The sequence below is a fragment of the Stylophora pistillata genome, chromosome 7 (assembly GCF_964205215.1).
Source record: "Stylophora pistillata chromosome 7, jaStyPist1.2, whole genome shotgun sequence".
NCBI classification, from domain to species: domain Eukaryota; kingdom Metazoa; phylum Cnidaria; class Anthozoa; order Scleractinia; family Pocilloporidae; genus Stylophora; species Stylophora pistillata.
Window position 1 is genome coordinate 13231271 of NC_142525.1, and position 21687 is coordinate 13252957.

At 37.4% G+C, this 21687-nt stretch overlaps 2 protein-coding genes and 1 long non-coding RNA gene across 3 annotated transcripts in view; 1 reads left to right on the plus strand and 2 right to left on the minus strand.

Annotated features, from left to right (window-relative positions):
* Window positions 1-21404, minus strand: part of LOC148726688 (uncharacterized) — a 40075-nt gene extending 18671 nt beyond the window's left edge. The window contains exons 1-2 of the long non-coding RNA XR_015989761.1: window positions 21273-21404; window positions 20943-21061 (exon numbers count right to left, since the gene is read on the minus strand). This is a non-coding gene — a long non-coding RNA (uncharacterized LOC148726688). The remainder of the gene's footprint in view (window positions 1-20942; window positions 21062-21272) is intronic.
* LOC148726690 (uncharacterized) lies at window positions 6180-12025 on the plus strand. Its single transcript, XM_088727784.1, has 6 exons — window positions 6180-7164; window positions 7667-8307; window positions 9028-9160; window positions 9381-9520; window positions 9967-10144; window positions 10277-12025. The coding sequence occupies exons 1-6, from the start codon at window positions 6528-6530 to the stop codon at window positions 10534-10536; spliced, it is 1989 nt and encodes a 662-aa protein (XP_088583910.1). The 5' UTR covers window positions 6180-6527; the 3' UTR covers window positions 10537-12025.
* Window positions 11939-14275, minus strand: LOC148726691 (uncharacterized). Its single transcript, XM_088727816.1, has one exon. The coding sequence runs from the start codon at window positions 14251-14253 to the stop codon at window positions 12766-12768; it is 1488 nt and encodes a 495-aa protein (XP_088583942.1). The 5' UTR covers window positions 14254-14275; the 3' UTR covers window positions 11939-12765.
* Window positions 21405-21687: the final 283 nt, after the last annotated feature.

Genomic DNA, 21687 nt, shown 5'->3' on the forward strand with positions numbered 1-21687 from the left:
TTACTCTCGTGTCAGACAATACTTACGTTAAGTAATGAACTGTGGACTTCAGTGGTCCATTAGGGGGGCTATGAAGTCACGAGTTCTTTTTTAGCGGTTCTGTCGTTCATCGTTGTTACTTGTAATTAGTGTAAATAGTTCTCGACTGGATAGTTCAGTTCTGTATTTATTAGTTTGTATTTTTTCGTGCTGTCAAAATGTAAATTACGTTTGTCAGCGTTGTTTTATGTAATCACCTTTGAGTATTGTGAAACCATGTTTAGTCTATTGTTTCAGCCTTTATCCGTTATAGAAAGTCGCAGTTTGTAAATTTCATTCAGTCGTTGTTATTCCGGAGTGCGTACAGATCTTGTAAGTAGTTACGCTTTCGTTTGTATTTTTCTGTGTTTTTCGTATTCATCTCGTTGTATTTCAGTTTCCTTGGGTTTAAGTTGGCATTGTTAATTCTGCATTTTTCTGTGTTATGTTCAAGTGAATCGTTGGGATTAAAGGAACTCATTGAAACAGTGACCACCATATGGTGTTTGGAGAAATGATGGAGAAAGTCCACAAACACAAGACTCGCACTACTACTTTCCGGCAGACAAAAAGTACTGATTTCGAACAGCTTAACCGGGACTTGGAGGCTGCCCCCTGGCATGTAGGAGAGATTTTTTGTAATGTGGACGATCAATATGATTATTGGAAGGGACTGTTTGAGAGCGTTGTGGATCAACACGCACCTACTAAAAAGAAACGAGTCAGGGAGAACGATATACCCTATATGACTCCAGAATGGAAGCAAGCCATCAGAGATAAGAGAAAATTTGCAGTTCAATTTGCAAAGGATCGCTCTCTTGAAAACTTTGAGCTCAAACGAAAATACAGGAACATTGCAACACGGGAACGTAGAAAGGCAATAAAGGCCTACTGGTATAGAAAATCGGAAGAGCTGAAATCTAAGCCCAGCGAGTTTTTTAACACATTCAGGCCATTCATCAGTACAAAGACAAAAGACACCAATGCTATATGTTTGAAAACTGAAGATGGCGAGGTCGAGAAAGACCAAACTGTGGTGGCTGAACTCCTAGCAGGCCATTTTAATACGGTGGCAGCGAATATAGGAGGCAATCATATCACCAGCCTAACCGAGAATGATCATAGGAACCACAGTAGTGTCAAGGCTATTGAAAGCGGTTACAAGGGGAATAAATTTCATTTCAAAGAATTTAACAAAGAGGAAGTGCAGTGTGCTCTTAAAAATCTCAATGTAAGAAAGTCGTATGGGTGGGATGTGACAGCACCACCAAAACTCTTTAAGGGAGTGGCTGAAGGAATTGCACCATCCCTGACTAGACTTTACAATAACTGCATTGACTTAGGCGAGTGGCCATCTGAATGGAAGAAAGGCGAATGGACCCCTGTATTTAAAAAGGGAGACAGACAAGACAAATCGAACTATCGTCCAATCACTTCACTTATATGTGTGGACAAGATTTTTGAACATTTACTAAGCAAACAAGTGACCAGACATTATGACCCTGCTCTGTACCACAGGATGACAGCTTATAGAAAACAACACAGCTGTGAGACAACCCTGCTGATGTTAATTGAAGACTGGAGGTCTGCAGTGGACAGAAAAGAGCTGGTAACAATATTATCTGCTGACATGAGTAAAGCATTTGACTCGTTAAGCTATTCACTCACTCTAAAAAAGCTGGATGCCTACGGTTTTAATAGCAGTTCACTTGAACTGATTAGATCATTTTTTGATAGCAGGCTAAACAGAGTAAAAATAAATGGCCACACGAGTGAATGGAGAATTATGGAACGTGGTTGTCCTCAGGGATCGTCATTTGGCCCTCTCCTCTGGAACATGTTCCAAAATGATATGGCATTTCATATCCCTGACTCAAACCTTACGCTCTATGCTGATGACCACCAATTATATGTGACAGGAAAAACCTATGAAGAAGTCGAATCTACTCTAGTGACTCAGGGTCAACAAGCACTGTTATGGTATAGGGACAACTTCCTCTTGGCAAATCCAGATAAGTTTCAGTCTCTTACGATTAACCCAAGAAACATAGATGCAGATAAGAAGGGCAGCGTTCTCACCATCGCCAATGACGCGATCAGGAAAACTGAAGAAATCAAGCTATTAGGAGTAAATATAGACAAGAACCTTAACTTTACACAACACATTCGCGAAATATGCACTAAAGCCAGCCAGAAAGTAGGAGTCCTCATGCGCTAGCGTAACCTAATACCATGCCAAGCTAAGCTCATACTGTATAAAACAGCTATAATGCCACATTTAACATACTGTCATTTAGTCTGGAACTTTTGTAAATCTTCAGATGGGCGCAAAATCGAACGCATGCAAGAGCGAGCCCTGCGTGCGGTCTTCAAAACAACAACAGAGACATATGAGGAACTTCTTAAGCGTGCTAAGTTACCTACGCTTCATAATAGACGCTTACAGGACATAGCAACACTAATGTATAAAGTAAAGAACGATCTAGTACCCAGCTACATATCTGAGATATTTACTCGAAAGGGTACTCGTTATAACCTTAGGAATAGTGACTTTGAAATACCACGATTTAACACTATACGCTATGGTAAACACACACTAAGGTATCAAGGACCATATATTTGGTCCAAATTAGAAAATGGTATGCGTGAACTACCAAGCCTTAGTATCTTTAAAACTAGAATCCGTAGAGTTGACCTGGTAAGCCTAGTGGAAGACAGTGGCAACTGCTGCAATCTTTGCACCACGTGATTTTTTATTTTTTTTTATTTTTTTATTTTTTTTTTTAATTATCTGCATGGTACAAGTATTTTTATGTTATCTGAACACTGTTGATATTTCTAAATATTTTAAAACTTTAATGCATAGTTTATCGGCTGTATTGTTACTTATTATGATACTGTACATAGTTTTTTTTATTAATTTAGTAAAAGTAGGTGTCCCCAATTAGCTCTATGAGCTAAATACATTGACACGGTAATAAAGATTTTATTATTATTATTATTACAGTCTCAATAACAACTGCTGCTTTTTATGTCACTGGTGCAAGAAAATATGACCACAATACTCCTGCCTTAACTTAGCACAGCTTAATTGGTTCCTTGTCTCATATTGAATCCTGTTTAAGCACCCTTTTGTCTATAAATTATAGAATGGTCTCTGCCCACAATATCTAATGAAACTCTTGGAACATCGCAAATCGACTAGGTCTCTACACTCAAACCTTCAAGACTTGCTGATGCAGCCAAACTGTAAAACTAAAACATGATTATGGTGAAAGGACTTTCTCTATATGCACCCCAAAGATTTGTAACACTATTCCATTGGAAATAAGACAATCCAGTACAGTATTGTCATTGTTTTAAGCAAAAAACTCAAGACCTTTCTTTAACTAAATTTATTAAGAGTAACCCTTTATCATATTTTTAACTTTTAACTTTTATGGTTTTAGGATGACCGGTAATATTGGTAAGCGCCTCAATCATGTCATGCATGTCTGCGTTATACAAATGAACTATGATTATTATTACCATTTTTATTATTGTTATCACAATATTGATGAATATTGTGTCCACCATCTTGCAATAATTATAGTGTGCTTTTTTATAGCTACATGACTCCTTTACAGTATACACACATATACTGTAGGTTTGTGCTGACCAAGATCCATACACATTATGAGCCATTTCCCTTTCGAATCAGGTTATTGTAAGGTCGCCTAGCTTATTGTACTGATAATCAGACTACATTTCTGTGCCTCTCTTTATCAACTGGATTCCCTTGAAGCAACTACATGGCATTCCTACTACTAGTAGAAAATGCTACATTAATTTGGATAAGCCTCTGCTGCCAGCTCTATTAAGAGGATCGTACAGAACAACAACATTCCTTCAGAAAAATATCAAACACCAATTAAAGCACCATCTGTCATCAGTTCTCCCCCAATGAATAAAGGCCACTCAGAACTGTCTGTCATTGTGGTCGAGGACAAGGGAGGAAATTTGATTTTAGACAACTTTGACTTCAAGTTACAGGTGCTTGATGTAACTCAAGAGCATCCTACTTTATTATAATGATTAGATTTCCAGTGTCTTTCACACCCATCTGTTTAAAACCATGTTTTAGGAAACCACTTGTGTTTGGGGCCAGCCACTTTGATCATTATTTAAATTGCAAGTTTGGTGGCTCCTAAATAGCTGCTGTTGCCTGCAAGCATAAGATTTTTTTTTTTTTTTTTTTTTTTTTTTGCTGTAAGTGACATTAAACCTTCCATTAGACCCATTCAACTAGCAGGGAATATCCATTCTACTGCAAATTTGTTTACAGTGTCTCCCCTAGCTAGACATATCAGCACTCCACCACAAGGCAGAAACACACCCCTCTCAAAAAAATTGCAAAGAATAGAAAAAGTGACTTGTATCAAGTATCCCTTCTCCTGATCAAAATAATAGTCTGGTGTACTGAGCTAGAAACTACCCAACCAACAAACTAAAGATTTCCTCATGTTTAATGTAAAATCTGTCAGGAATGAAAAAAATTAATAGTGCGTGAACAATACCAGAGTAAGGTCAAACACAAGTCTAAGTCAGTACATATCATATCCATAATATTTCCGGTACAAAATTAATAAAGATAAGGATTAAAATTATTCTCAGTTTTTTATGTAGGTGAGTTTACAGGGGTGTACATTCAATGATGCCACCAATTAAAAAAAAAAAAAACTCTCTCAAGAGTTCACTTGTGATTTCTTTAGATCTCTTTCCAAAGTTTTTTTTCCAAATTTGATTTACCAAACTTGGATTGCAGCTTATCTACTAGTGCCGCTTATACGTTACAGTATGTTTTATATTAAAAATTTGAGAGAGTTTGGTAAGGTTCTGTCAGATCTTTGTAGTTGCAGAATTCATTTGCTAGCAGTTGTTAATTTTATTACTTTTATGTTGTCACAGAAAAGACAGTCTTTCATAGCTCCTGTTATGACTTTTGACTACCTCAGTGCCACTGACAAAGTTAGTACTTTTGCAGATGATCTGAGATAGCCACCTTCCCAAGAGTGTTATTCTAACTTTAAGATAAATGGCAATATTTATCATTAAAATTTTTTATTCTAATTTAAGGGGTTAGAATATTGCATTTCTATTCTCTCACCAGGCTTTTACATAATAATCTTTTTTTTTTTTTTTTATTATAAAATCGACCATAGAAGTCTTTGTAACGAACAAGGGAATTTCTATCCCTGGTAGCGTGCTATAAGATCATAGTCAATCTGAATGGTCTACATTTCAGTGATTAATTTGAACTGTCCCGGAGCACTAAGATGAGATTCAACCAACAACATAAGATACAAACAAAATCACAAAATTAAACTGTTTTACATATTCCTTATTTGCTAAGGCAATCAAGCTTTGGAACATACATACACACATAATATTATCTTTATCAGATAAGTAGGTTAAAAAATTAGAAATAATAAGCAATAAATGGTTTAAACCTGGGGGTAATAAGTAAAAGTGTAGTGTGATCATCCAGGTGAGTTTAGTCCTGAGAAGGACGACTATTGTCGGTGGTGATGACTGACATTTTGACAACCTGTGGGTTAAGCCATCGTCACAGTCAAGTCAATAATTGTTGTCAGTAGAATGTTCTCAGTCCAGTTCGTGTAAAATTATTGGTCAGTTTTGCTGTGGTGCTATTGGCTGTAAGACTCGAGTGGCGTAAGTCAGTCCTGATTGATCTGTTTTGATCCATCAGTAAAGTTAGGTCTTTCTGTTCGGTTTATTTGTACTGTTAATGAATGAGTCCTTTGTGCGGAGCCAGTAGTAGTTGACAACTGTTCAGGGGAGTCTGTTCTAAGTTAGTAAACCAGTAATGTTTACTAGAGTCAGTCGTTGAAAGTAGTTGGTGCAGTAGGTTAGGTATTGTGCAAAGTCCTAGTCAATATTGTGGTTTGTAAGTCAATGATGTTCAGCCATGTGATTGTTGACATCACCTTTCCTCGTGGCCCGTCTGTGTTCAGTCAGTCTTGTTGCGAGGTTTCTGCCAGTCTCTCCGATGTAGGAAACTTGGCCGATGGTGCAGTTGATCCTATAAATCACTCCCTGTCTGTTCGTCCTTGTTTTTAACGTTGGTTGGTAACTGACATAGTGTGATGATGGGTTTGTGGGCGACTATGGCAAGCCGATTGTAGCAATATTCAATAAAGGAATATTTCAATTCAAAGAGCCTATTTTAGTTCAATTCAACGAATAAATTTTGGTTCAATACGGTATTTTTTGGTTCAGCATCCGATTTTGCATTCAATGCGATTGCTTCTTCAATTCAACAGCACATTTTGCGTTCAACATTTTCCATTTCGTTCAAAGCGATTTATTTTCGTTCAAAGATTCATTGCACAGCGGTTGACCGAAAACTCGTCCCCAGTCTTCATTCTCACTGGCCTTTTACAGCCCGTCATTTTCGCGCCATTTTGAAAAACAACGAGCAGTTGTCAGGTCAGATATTCTTGCTATAAATGGATCGCTCATCTCTTACGAAGTTGTCGTCTTGCCTCGGAGAAGCTTCAGAGCTTGTGAAAAAGATTTTAGACGACGAGAATGCTAGCTCTGAGACATCAAGGCCTGAAACTTCAAGTTCTGGTGGAAATAGATTGTTTTCAGCGTTGCAAAGAGCGAGGTCAATGCTAAACTCGTCACAATCAAGTACATCTGGTCTTGGCAAGCGGTTGAATAAGCGTGAACAATTACGAGCTACCAGTACAGCCAATGACCAAGGGCAGAGGAAAAAGGCTAAGAAGGAAGACATGAAAGCGTTCGAGTTTGTGTTGCTGTCGTTAGGTGAAGAGGACGAAGATGAGTGGACGATATCCGACGACAAGATCATGCTTCGCGGGCTTATTCAACTCTCCCCTGAATCTTCTGAGGCGGATATTCGAAGGAAATTAGGCGAAGTAACGAGGGTTAAATTCCCTACTGTTACAGACTCTGACTTCGTTTTTCTAAGAGCCATTAGAAGAAAGCTGTCGATTCCAGTGACCTGCGATTCATTTGCATACAAGCAGCTGAAAGTTGTGGCTGGCCAAGGTTCCATTTATGTCAAGCTCAAACCAGGCTTTGAATGCCTGTTAGAAAACAACGACAGCAGTTATGATGGTAAGCCATATTGTCGTCGAATAAGTTTGAGAATGAAAAATCAGCAGAAAATACATGTATGCTGTTTTGTAATGAGGGGGTGGTATTATTTATGATTTAGTAATATTAATTCCTTCTGTTCCCCTAAAATCTTTTACCCGAATTTGGTACAATCTTATCTGTTTTGTCCTATATTATGAAAGTGTACTAACTCAAATTATATGTCATAAAAACTAGAGATTACTGAATAATGCAGTTTATTTTTTTTTTATTTGAAAAAGTAGAAAACAGTGATTTATTTACATGTAAGGTAGTGCCTTTCATATTCATGATATTTCACAATCATTGGATTGGTTGGTGAAAGTGATGCCAGCAATCAGCAGCCTTTATTGCAACTCTATGCAGTCTCCACTCTGTCCTGTTACATATTTTCTTGTGAATTAATATAAAGTAACCCCTAACCTGTTAACATGCATTACTAAAATATACATATAATTTCAATGTGTAATTTCAATCCCTTTAGAATTGTTAACTTCATATATGGGCAAGAATGAACAAGTGAATTACAGCCAGTCCATCCGAGTATCAAACAGCCAATCCACCTCCCAAGTTGATAATAGCCAATCTGCCTGCCAAGTTGACAATAGCCAATCCACCCGAGTAGACAACAGCCAATCCACCGCCCGACTTGGCAATAGCCAATCCACTCAAGTATACAACAGCCAATCCACCTCCCAACTTGACAATGGCCAATCCACCCGAGTAAACAACAGCCAATCCACCTCCCAAGTTGACAAAAGCCAATCCACCGTAGTAGACAACAGCCAATTCACCTCACAAGTTGAAAACAGCCAATCCACCCAAGTTGACAACAACCAACCCACCTCCCAAGTTTGTCCGGAAATGGACAAACTTGCTGAAGAAGCTGTGGCCTACTGTCAAGAAAATAACATATCTAATCCAAGTGAGATCTTAAGAGTAATCCAAAACAAGTTTGTCAAAGGACGAAATCTGGAAGTGCAAAGAGTTGAAGAAGTGTCAGAAGGAATGACTCAATACATCTTAGTTAACAGGAAGAGTATTCTCGAAACGGCATTTGAAGAACTAAAAGAGGTTGCTTTATCAGATTTACAAAAAACTCTACAAGTGGATTTTTATGGGGAGGTATGTAAATACCACATTCAGTTATTCCGATATATGGTTTTAGACATCGTATATAAGTCAGTAAAAGCCTGCATAAAAGAACCACTAGTTTTCAAAGTCAGGCTAAAGTGGTGAGAAAGTGGGCAGAGCTGGTTCTTAACTGGTTCTTAAAGACTTATTTGCAAACCAAATGTATTGTCCTTATATATCTGTTATGGTGTTGTTATTACAATGTTTTTTTTTTCATCAGTGATCTATTCATTGGTAAGTTATTACAATGTTCAGTAAGTATCACTGTAGAAGATAGATTGAGTACAAAATTATAATCCTAAATTAGACATTTTTCTTGCATCAGTAAATTTGGTACTCAGACTCAACTCATGATGTAAGTTTTTACAATGACCCAATAAAGCTTATAAGTAAAACCTGTCATATGAGAACCAGTCTACATGTAATTTCTCAGTGGGTGCTTAAATGGTAAATTGTAGCCTGGTGGTTCTTAAGCCACTGGTTATTTTTGCACATTTTTAGTTTATACTATTTTTAAATTACATTATGTCCAGCATTGAAAGTGTGTTATTTTGGTGAAACACAATTATATCAACATAGCATAAAATGATTGACAATTTTTCCAATCTCATTTACAGACCAAACGTGGCACTGTAGCCCATATACAGTGTTGATGCAAACCCTCTCTTGATAGGCATAAATACAATCACTTTTTTACTGTCTATATTTTAGGAAGCTGAGGATTTAGGCGGCCCAAGAAAAGAATTTTTCAGACTGGTTCTTTCCGAAATACATGCCAAATATTTTGAGAAAGGACTGAAAGATCATCTGGCGGAAGATTACCAGATAGTTGGTAAAATACTTGGTAAGAATATAATAATCTTCAAGTCAAGTCAAGTTTTATTGTTATATATGCTTGGCTTTTGTGAAAAAAGATCACCAGCTAGTTTCCAGGTATAACACAGAAAATAAGAAAAATAAAAAACTAAAATTGAGAAAAAAATACCTTCAACAAGTAACTGTTTTCATGTTTCCATGTTTTCATTCCATGAATGCTTATATAAATCTGCCTTTTCTAATAACAGGACTAAGTATCCTCCAAAATGGAAAATTGCCTCGTTTTTTGGAAGAGGAGATCCTGGAAGAAATATTTTCCACTTCATCAAAGCCAAATTCAGCCATCCAACACTTGCAAAATGGTCTCAAATGTCTTGGAATACACCAGGTGGGTGTTGATATACTGTTTTGAGTGTTTGCTGTTGAGAAATACAACTCATTTCCCAGGAACAATAAGCTGGCTCCAAATCTCAAAATACAGGCCAGTCCCTAAAAGAGTCCATTCCCAGGCCTGCAGCCATCCTGGCTTGTTCTTGATACATGCATATGCTACAAACTTCTTTATGAAATTAATTTGAATGACTGTAACTCATTCAAAACTTCCCTAGCTAAACCAAACTTCAATCTTGATGTGTTGTATTTGAAACTATACATTTAGTCCTTTTTGGTAAAAAGCAGTAGATATTTATTCCCTTACAGAATCTGACCTTAAGATAGCGTAAGCTCATTTTTGAAGTGAGGTACATGTAGGACTCTCGATTATTTTAAATCTCCGTTTCTAAAGACACCATGAAGTAATACATGTGTTAAATGAGGTTATTCACATTTTCACAGATTGGATGTCAGTTACCAATGTTCTTGCACTTGTTGAGACGAAACCCAGACCACATGTTAACAGTGAAGCAGCTGGTACATTTGCTTAAGCCTGAATTTAGTCCTGAAGGGTCAAACAGTCGTTCCCTAGAGAACAAAGTGTATGCAGCATTTGTAAAATACATGAGGGAAGTAGCAAGTAAGTATATTAAACCCAACATTCATGACAACATCAATACAGAGAAAGTGTGTGATTCTTTTTACCCCACTAAAGTTTGTCTGTGAACAATGTCTATTGCAAAAATAAATGTATGCTGCAATTTCTTTTCAGGCGGAAGAAGACATGGATTGTCATTATCAAGCATCTTAACATTTGTGACTGGCACAGATGAGGAACCTGTTCTTGGTTTCCACATTCATCCTAGCATTCAATTCCATGAGGTGCAAGATTCTTTTTTGCCCTCTGCAAACACCTGTATTGGCTGTCTCAGGTTGCCAAGGCCAGCACTGAATGTACAGCTACCTGCCACTGAAGTGCTTTTCTCTTTATATGATATGGCATTTCTTAACACATTTTTTGGCACTAAGTAAATAGCAGATTTTATGTCTGGATCATAGTTATTATTTCTGTTTGTTTTTGGTTGTTGGCAACAGCAAATGTTCTGCACAATGATTAATACAAATATTAAAAAATGCCAATTTTAAAAATAGTACTATAGATGTCAAGAGCATAGAACAAGGTATTGTGATATTCATTACAAAGGACTATTAATATATCATATATATCTGACCATATTCGCAAGAATATGCCTGCAGGTTGTCGTCACGGCTGGCTCAGGTGAATGGCCCAGTCCATGGACTATCTGCTGGTGGCTTGCAGGGGGGGCAGGGGAGGGTGTCTCATACGGACACCTCCTCTTATTTAGACTTGGCCATTTGAGTGACAAATAATGAGTTTCTTGAGTTGTTTTAGCTTGCTTGAATGTTCTTTGTTGACATGGCCCCCGGCTAGAGACACCCCTGTCACGTGCTTGCGTGGGGGGGATTCTCCTAGCCACAGGGTGGTCAGAACACTCCTGGCCACTGGGACTGTCCTAGAGTCAACTGCGGACATGCTCTGCGAATACAGTCAGATATACATTGAAGATAATAGGTTTATCACTGAAGAAATTGTTACAGTTTAAGAATTTCAATATACAATGTACATGTACATATTATTTCATGGAGAAACTCAAACTCGGAAAAAAATCACTTTGGAGGTGGAGTGGTCACATTTAGATATGCCTCAATGTGACACTGTGATGTTGTTAGTGAATTCATACATGAAAGGAGCTCAGTCACAGTATTTTGAGTTATGTTGGCCATTAGCAAAATTACCGTTTAACTCAAGGAAACCTGAAAAATAAGACTTCACAAACTTAAGATAGAAAAACACCACCAAGACAATAATATACCACAAAGGAACAAGGATGGTTAAATATAGAAGACTAACACGGGTTGCAAACTTTTCAAACTGTTTAGCCGTGACTGTGCTCCTTTAATGTGACAGCATGCTGTTAGTGAGTTCACATGTGCCAGTCAGAACTTGGCTGTGTTGCCATGTAAGACCCACAGACTGGCCCTTGCTCACTATTGAGTCTCCGGTAGTGGTTAGAGCATCCGACTAGATCATGGAGGGTCGGGTTCAAATCCCATCTGGGAGTCAGATTTTTCCCGAGTTTGTGTTTCTCCATGTATTTAAATTCGATATTTGTTCTTTTAATATACACTTTATTTCATCATGTTGTGAAGAACTTTATATAATGACGTCTATGATATTCAAAAAAGTGCTTCTTGCTTTTTATTTTACTCCCTTTCATAAAGTGCTTGCATTAAGCCAATGAAACAAACAGCACTATTTTACTAAGTATTGATAATTAGAAGAAAACAAAAGATTTATTAGGAACTAAAACTATTTAGTACTACATTATGCTCATTGGTTGAGTGGGAGCACTTTGAAAAATTCAAAAAAATAGACTTTTATTGGTGTTTTTATTCTGTGGTACATGTGATTAATAAAGATCGCTTAAATACATGGTAATATTGTCAATTATGCATCTACTGTTGTCTCAGTTACTGTACAAAAAATATGTGGTCAAGAACTGCATTACTGCAAAAGTAAAGACAATTGGATCAATGACTGCAAGACTATAGAAGTACTAGTTTAGGTGGGTATAGTGCTCGCTCTGATTTTAATTTGTTTTGTTTCATCAGCATTTACTCCTACATTAAGCCTAGCTTTTGAGCAACTTGCCCTTCATCAGGGCAAATGGCCAAATTCTACGTTGGAAGGATAAGAATAACAGAATACTAAGGAGGGCACAAAGGAATGAAGTCAAGCATGTGACATAAGATAGACATAAACATAAGACATCCACATAACGCTTAGCATAGGCAAAGTCAATAGGGAAAGTAATCTTGAGGGAACGATGATGATGATTATTATTGTTATCATTAGCAACAAAGAAAAACACCATCCTTTTGTCCCATGAAGTCTCACAGGATACATTTTTCTTTGCTTTCATTCACTTATGCTTGCATCATAGTGAACGCCAGGCTTAATAACACTACAGTCACTCCAGAGTAGTGTGTGTCATATTAAAAAATGGCTTCACAATTGGAATACGCAATTTTTGTCAAGATTTTGTGCTATCATTGACATGAATAATAACACCATTATCATGCCCAATTTTTCTGGTTTTATCCTACTCTGGCCCTGTACATCCCATTTTAGTTAAAAATCTGATAATATGCTGTGCAATCTCACAGGAAAACAGTTTATTACATGTGTAGAACTTGGTTTACCAGGTCCAAGGCATCAATGTAAATGTCTATACCCATGTCTGTAGAGGGTTTCAATGGATCTATTTCCTGTTGAAGAATCTGCAAAACCTCATCCTGTTTGTGTATCTCGATTGGAGATATTGTGACATTATTATCACTGTCATCAAATGGGGAAGGTCCCTGTGGGTAATGGCCATAGAATACCAGGTCATCTGGGTCTTCATCAAGGCCACCATGTGATACCGGATTATCATCATGAAGCATTCCATTCATCCACATTTGATATGGAGACCAACTGTTAGCAGTTCTGATACCATGATGATTGAAGGTTTCCTGGTACTCATGAAGTGCTTTATTAAGTCTTGGAAGAAATACAAAATGCAGTGCAAACATGTTCGTAGGATCTTCAATGTTTAAATTCCCAGAATCCTCTAAAGCATAGAACAGATAATAAAAATAGTGCATAACGCAACGAAACACATCCCTCCACAGCCGTTCTATTCTTTGGTTGTGGGTGGAAGGCCCAGCAATGAAGCTGCCCCTACCTGCCCCTCTTGCATCTACTATGGCATCGCAAACCAAAACGTTTTCGACCCCCCTGTCAACACGAATGCGGGAAGGCCACAGTCCATCTTTCTCAACAGCATCTAAAAAAAGGGATAGTACAGTTTCTGATAGGTTGTTTGGACTGCAACGAAGAAACATTATTCGTCTAGAAAAGCCATCTATGCAGCCATGAACAACTAGCCCCCAGCGAATGAGAGAGTGGTGCCCATCAAGGTGCCATAAGGAATTAGGCCAAGGCACGAGGTAAGTCCTTCGTGTTACAACTGCACCCCAGCGCAATGCTGCATTTTCAGGATCTAGCCTTGCCATACTCTCACGTACTCTACTCCTTTGTACTCTCAAACCTTTTGACCTCAAGTACCCAGTAATGTATGACTGCCCTGTTGTTTTGCCATGTTGATTCATGTATTCTGATACTATGTTATCTAACTCTCCATCAGACATCAAGCTGAAATCACTCATAGATTTTAGACCATACTCTTGAACTCTCCTGTAGATAGTCCATCGCGACACCCCCAATATATCCGCTATTTTCTTCCACGAAAAACCGAAACCTCTAAGGTCCTCTAGCATTTCTTGTGGAATTTTAAATGATGGACGTCCAGCTCTTCCTGTGTACATAGAGGCAACTAACACTTGAGCAACAGAAGTTGGCCTGTTGTTTAGATCTAAATTTCTCTCCTGCAAGCATCGGAAAACATCATAAAAAGCACTTGCAAGGGAGCTCCATGTATCCTGGAGGTCATTATCATTTTCAGCCAAGGTTCGAAGCAAGCTAATCGTTTGATCGACAACCGTCTGCGTTTGCAAGCTATCTGAGGAGCAGTTTTCATGTAAAGACTGTTCTGCTTTGTCCAGAACTGTGTGAAGAAATGTTGATAGGTCCTCGTCAGCATTAAAATCTGATTGTAAAGACATTATTATGAATAATGAAGGCAAGATAAGTGCTCGTTGTTTTTCAAAATGGCGGGCTATAAAGGCCAGTGAGAATTCTATGAAGACTGGGGACGAATTTGTTTCGGTCAACCGCTGTGCAATGAATCTTTGAACGAAAATAAATCACTTTGAACGAAATGGAAAATGTTGAACGCAAAATGTGCTGTTGAATTGAAGAAGCAATCGCATTGAATGCAAAATCGGATGCTGAACCAAAAAATACCGTATTGAACCAAAATTTATTCGTTGAATTGAACTAAAATAGGCTCTTTGAATTGAAATATTCCTTTATTGAATATTGCTACAATCGGCTTGCCATAGGCGACGCGGATATTAAAGGGTTGTATTAAGATGCACGAGATGTTCTAACACATGCCTTCCAAGTACGGTATGGTTGCTGAAGTCGTAAGAGTTGCGGTGTCATCTGTTTCAGTTAGTAGCAAGTCGGTGATTGTTTCGTCAGATGAAGTTGTCATTGGAGTTGTTCTTTGAAAAATCGCGATAAAGGTATTTGTTTTCGTCAGATAAGCTATCTGCCATGTTGCATGCTAGTTGCGCGCATTGTGTCAGAGTTCTGATAGCTGTGGCTTTGTGTGATGTTGGGTTGTAGGATGACTCATCAAGTAATCTGTCAGTGTGTGTTGGTTTTCTGTAAACTGTTGTCTGTAGTGAGTTATTGTCACGGCTTACCGAAAAATCTAGAAAAGGAAGTTTGCCATTTTCTTCTACTTTTCTGGTAAACTGTATGTCAGTGTTTTGTCCAGTAAGGCGGTGGTGCAATGCGTCGATTTTGTCGTGTCATAAGTTTGTGAATGTGTTGTCAAAGTAGTGTAACCAAGGTGGTATCGTTTGTTGGCAAGTCGATGGGCCCTTTCGACCTGCCCACAAACGATACCGCTTTGGCTACACTACATTGATGACACGTTCACTGCCACACGACAAAATGAAATTGACCCATTCCACCACCACCTTAACAGACAAAACACTGACAAACAGTTTACCAGAAAAGTTGAAGAAAATGGAAAACTTCCTGTTCTAGACTCTCTGGTAGGCCAGGACTACAACTCACTACAGACGACAGTCTACAGGAAACTGACACACACCAACAGATTACCAGACAAGTCATCCTACAACCCTACATCACACAAAGCCACAATTATCAGAATTCTAACATGACACACGCAACTAGTATGAAACATGACAGACACCTTATCTGACGAGAAAAAATACCTTTACCTTGTTCTTTCAAAGTAAAACTACAACAACGACTTCATCCGATGAAACACTCACCAACCTAGTGTACCAAAACAAACTACACCGCAACTCTCACAACTACAGCAACCATACCATACATAAAAGGCATGTCTGAGAACATCTCACACATCTTACAACCCTTCAATATCTGCATTGCCCACAAACCCACCGCCACACTACATCGGATACTAACCAACGTTAAAGACATGGACAAACCAAGGAACAGACAGGGAGCCATTTGTAAGATCAATGTCCCCGACTGCCAAGCCTCCTACATCAGGGAGACTGGTAGAAATCTCGCCACGAGACTGACTGAACACAGACAGGCCACGAGGAAAGGTGATGTCAACAATAACATGGCTGAACATCATCGACTTACAAAACACAATATTGACTGGGACTCTGCACAATGCCTAACCTACAGCACTAACTACTTTCAACCACTGACTCTGGAAAGCTGGTTTACTATCTTAGAACAGACTCCCCTTAACAGACAGCAACTACCCCCGCCTTCATACAAACGATTCATTCACGACATTAACATTGCAATCAAACTGTGAAAAGAATGACCTAACTTTACTGACAGATCAGAACAGACCAATCACAATCAACCCACACCACTTGAGTCTTACAGCCAATAACATCATGACAAAACTGACCAATCATTTTACACGAACTGGGCAAAGAACATTCTGCTGACAACCATTATTCACTTTATTCTGATGATGACTTCTGCAAAGGTTGTCAAAATGTCACTCACCACCACCGAAAACAATCCTTCTCAGGACTACACTCACCCGGACAATCACACTACACTCTCACAGAAATAATATGATTATCCTAAGACTTGCATACTACCTCTCGAGTAGTTTCCTAGGAGCGCTAAGCAAAGATATCGGTTGAAAACTGTTAGGGTCCAGTCTATTCCCTGTTTTAAAGATAGGTACAACTGAAGGTTCTTTCCACTGCTGGGGGAACTTACAACAATCCTTGCTCTTTTTAAAGACCTCAAAAAACCCTTGGATAAGAGATCCCTGTGCCAGTTTAAGATCTTTAGGTGAGAATTGATCTGGTCCAAGTAATGTTAGTAATATATTGCCACGACAGTCCAAATATCAACAAGTTTAAACCTAATTTGAGGAATGAAATGAATATTTACTGAATGGACATTCTATACCAAGCTCTATATATATACATTCTATATTAGGCTCACAATTTCCAAAGAAAACAGAGAAATTGTTATCCAATATGACGGCATTGAGTGTAAACTCTTGTTAGTAGACATTACTAACATGATGACTTTAGATTTCTTTTTAAAAAATAAAAACCAGGACATTCAATTTAAATATTCCCATGTTAACATTTTCCAATGTTACTGTTATTGCTAGTACAAGGATTATTAACACTGAATCATGTATTTTAATCATGAGCATTTAGTACTTTACCTTTGCACTGTTAGATAAAAATTTTGTACAATACCATTAGATAATTACATAATTATGTGCAAGTTTAAATTTTTTTAAAGATAATTATACCATTTTCAAACCAAACAGAGAAGTTGTAATCTATTTGCTGACACTGAGTTTAAATTCTTGTCAATACAGAAATTAAATATTATCAATATCTTTAACTTCAATATCTTACCGAAAAAAAAAAAAGGAGAACATTCAATTTAGACATTACCCTGTTGACATTTTCCAATGTTACTGTTAATCCCAATATAATGATTGTCTACAGCATGTCCATGATGAACATTTAGTACTATGTTTTCAGTGTTAGTTTAAACTGGAACAATAGAAAAATAGTGGGTGTGTACAAGTTTGATTTGTTATCAACTAAACAATACAGTTTTGAAACCAAACAGAGAAATTATCATCCAATATGATGACATTAAGTTTAAATCTTGTCAGTAGAGTGATGAAATTACCAATATCAAGAGCTTTGGTTTCTAAACAAAACCTAGTAATTGCATAATTTGTAATGGCATCTTGTCATGTTTTGAGAAGCGTCATACTTTTTCTAATATTTTACATCTTCATCAAGCCTCATTAACTAACTCAAAATACAGACGAAACTGGGCTTAACATCTCGGACAATCAATTATCATCCTTGCAGATTCTACATCACCAACAACCAGGTAACCTCAACTTTTAAGGAATTACAGCCGAAAATGCCGAGATGATCGACAAGCCTTAGCTCACCCACTCTACTTCGACCTCAAAGCAGCTTCAAATTACCATCTTTTTTTGTAAAACACATCCTACTAGCTGAATTTTGCTCATCGTTATTTCTACTGTCTTGCGGCAACATTATATCAAATCTTGGTCCTAACGGCACAGCTCCATGCACTCCTCTTCGAGGCCTGAACACTCGTTTGACGCAAAAAAGAGGAATTGTGATTGCCCATCTTAACGTCAGAGGTCTTCATTCCTCTGTGGATGAATTAAGGATCTTCACGAATAAACATTCTGTAGACATTTTAACCATTTAAGCGAAACTTGGCTTAACAGAAATGTATTAACTCCAGAAGTTGATCTACCAGGTTACAATTTTATTGAGAAGAGACAGAGGAAACAGTAGCAGCAGAGGTGTTGCAGTTTTTGTGAAAAACAAATTTGCCTACAACCATCACCCTGATTTGGAATCTACAGACCTCGAAGCTATCTGGTTTGAGCTAATATTGCCACAGGTGAAGCCTCTACTTATTGCTTCAATTTATCGACCTTCTATGGATGATCAGTTCTTTGAGAGATTCAAAGCCATCCTGGGAAATATTCAAATTCACTCCGAATTTCTGGTCCTTGGGGACTTTAATTGTAACATGCTGCAATGCCTCCCTCAAACAACCAAACTTAAATCAATATTGGAACAACATCAAATGTCTCAATTAATTAGAGATCCTACCAGAATTACCAATTGACTGAACAAGAAGTCCTGTTTACAGATAACAGTGGATCTCTCCGGCTGGTCTTGTGTAAACAGGACACAAGTAGAATGAAATCAGTACAATGTTACAAAATATCAAATGTTGCCATTAAAGAATTTAATGGCACAAACGATTCAACTTTAACAACAAACAGCACAATAAATGTGGCTGCCAGATTAAGGATAGATTGAGAAGTTGTTGTATTAGAGAAAAAACAACACTTGAAGCTGCTATTCGCACCAGAAGGAATTATCTAGTTCAATCTTATTGAACCCACAACAAGTGCCACTCGAAAGTTATGGACAGTGACAAGAAAATCCTCAAATATTCTCCGAGTGTGGAGTAATGCAACTGAAGACCAAATGTCACAGTAAACTAATGGCCAGTATTCTTACCATCACTGGGAAAGACACAACTTCCCTAGATAATTATATTCGACCATATGATTAAATAACTGTATACTATTACAACAGAACAGGATGGGGAATCAGTGAAAGAATTTGCAGACCTTAGTGATGATGATAACACTGAACTGCTTCTTATTGTGGAAGGAGCAGTTGTATTCAATGACAAAAATGCCAAAGAGGTGATTAAACCAGTGTAAATTAAAAGCAATTCTCTTTTTATAGCTGATAGTAATTTATAACTACTTTCCAAAATGCGAGTAGGTCTTTAAATTAATCATTTTCTTTTACTCTAAAAGTTCTGTTAGCTGTATTCTATGCAAATTGTTAGAAGTATATATTTTTTTTTTTAAAAAATTCACGTTAATTTTCTAATCATTTGAAACAATATTTTTTGTCACCAGTGGCACCTGAAAACTGCCAAGTAATGTTAAAATGTTTTTCCAACACTTGATGCAACAATTGGTTTTATTGATGAATAGGAATTAATGTTTCATAGGTGAAAGTGGGAAATTCCACTTGTTTTACTTAATAAGTTATATTAGATTTCTCTTTGAATGTTTTTCACTGATATTTTTGCCAATTTCAAACTAATTTTTTGCCTATTTATAATCCTTTTTATTAAAATACATTACTGTTGTTTTTACAAATGACATCTAAGGATTACCATGCAATGAACTATCAGTGTTAGCTATTTCAAATAAAGCTATCATTAATCATGCCTTTACTTCTTTCAATTAAAGCAAAAAAATAAAAAAAACATAAGATGTTACCATAGAAATGATTCATTCATTCCAGTAATGCCTTCTGAACTTAGTGTTGGTTAATCGGTTTTTTTACCCATTCTCCTATCATTCGTTTCTTTTCAAAGCCAACTCTTTCAACTGCTAACATAATCCTCACCAACTTTCACACACTGTGGTTGTGATTACCATTGATAATGAGTAGAAAATAAGTTTGTGCATTTTAGTGACGCATTTCACGCATCATAAGCAATTAGAAAATTGGCTATCAAAACCTCCACCTATAGACCAATCAGAGTTTTCAACACTAATTAACAACTACATCCGCAATCCAGTGTTCAGACAGAATATCATCTGAGGTGAGATGAGTGCTCTTAAATCTTAGTTTTGGAAACACCCCACAATTTGAAACTACTATAAGAAATAAAGGTCATGAATCACTGCATAAACTATCAATAGGATGTGCCGCACCATTACCATCTTTTAGACATCCTAGTAAAACTATGACAAAATTACACTAAGTGTTAAGTTTTTTTACTATGTATGTAACCTCACATGCTAGTCGAATCTGGGTGATTAGAGACACAAAAGCTAATAAAAGTTTATTGACAATGACCGACGAAATACATGAAGACATAATTGCTTTTTAACCTTGAGAGAATTCCGTTGGGAAGGAAGGTAAGACAGCGACAAGCGACTAATTAAACCACTGCCACACTCGCCGCTCGAAATAGGAAATACTCAGGGTGCTTTGTTTAAGAGCTTGACCCGTTTTCAAAATGGCGGATTTTACCGCGAAAAGTTCGATAAAAACAACAGTAGTCAACGGCCGATATTTTCAAAATAGAGGTTAATTCTTTACAAAACCAAACCTCTGGACTTATTGTGATGAAGTTGTACCATATTTCCTGTCCTTTGTTTCTGTACGTATATACATCAGTGTTACTTTGTAGCAGGTTGTAACCATAGTGAGGTTCATTTCAGACAAAGTTTTGTAAAAACTACATCTGTACAAACCTACAAACCATTTAAATATCCTGAGCGTGAACCAAACAACAGACTATAAACCCCTCTTTGTTCATCTTTCTCAAAGACTGATCTCGCGCACAAGTACGCCAATAACAGAAAGTCTAAACATTGAGACTTTCGGCAAATTTAGAGGGTTAATTGGTTTGTGGCGATCATGCAACTGTCAAACTTGAGTAAACCATAATTATATGCAACGAGATCGACGAAATCATCAAAATATCGTAAAAGAAAGGAAGCTTGGTCTGAATTGTGCACCAGAATAACAGTAGGTTTGAAACTTCAACAACACTAGGGTAACGAAAGTGGTTCGCAAACCTTTAGAAGCGTTGATCCTGGAAAGCGTGATATTTGATGTGATCAATTTGCGTCCCAAGAGTTCCAACCGCCAGCATTCGATAGAATCTCTTCCTTCCAAAACTTCAGGGATTTAAATCCTACAATTAACACACACAAATTGAAAAAAAAATAAATAAACAGTCATTACACAGATATCACAAACGACTTCAAAGTGGATTTCGAAAGCTACAGAGGATCCTGTTTAAAGTCCGACGCAATATTTCATCACACCTATGTAGCCGCCGCATGTTCCTGCAAGACGAGCTCTGAACTGAGTAATGGGAGTTTCCTTTACAAAATCTAGCTTACCTTGACATCTTAAAGTTAAATACTTCTTGTAGATACCCAATACAGCCAAGGACAGCACTAACTGACTTACACTCCGTCAAGATGTGTTTAAATGTGTTGTCCTGACACAATCACGTGTCTTCCCCATCTCCGTCCTGTTTAAGCGACGAAACCACTGTATACGGTCAGCGGTTTTTGTTCACATTTCCGTAAATACTGTTATCTTTCTTACTACTATCGTTTTTTCATTCTTATTATTCTTTTATCGCCATCGCGATAATTTTCTACCACATAAATCAGTCTGGGAACCACGACGAAATTGTTTACAACAACACTTTTCGTAAGCTGGCTGAGGGCATTTGTTTTTCTTTGCATATTCGAACACATTTAAATTTTAAGAATTTCTAAGGTAAAACTGAGCTTCAGTATGGACTTA

Coding starts and splice junctions, on each gene's coding strand:
- LOC148726690 (XM_088727784.1), top strand. CDS start 6,528: ATGGATCGCTCATCTCTTACGAAGTTGTCGTCTTGCCTCGGAGAAGCT. Junction 8,308..9,027: donor AAGTGGATTTTTATGGGGAG/GTATGTAAATAC, acceptor TCTATATTTTAG/GAAGCTGAGGATTTAGGCGG. Junction 10,145..10,276: donor ATACATGAGGGAAGTAGCAA/GTAAGTATATTA, acceptor ATTTCTTTTCAG/GCGGAAGAAGACATGGATTG.
- LOC148726691 (XM_088727816.1), bottom strand. CDS start 14,253: ATGTCTTTACAATCAGATTTTAATGCTGACGAGGACCTATCAACATTT.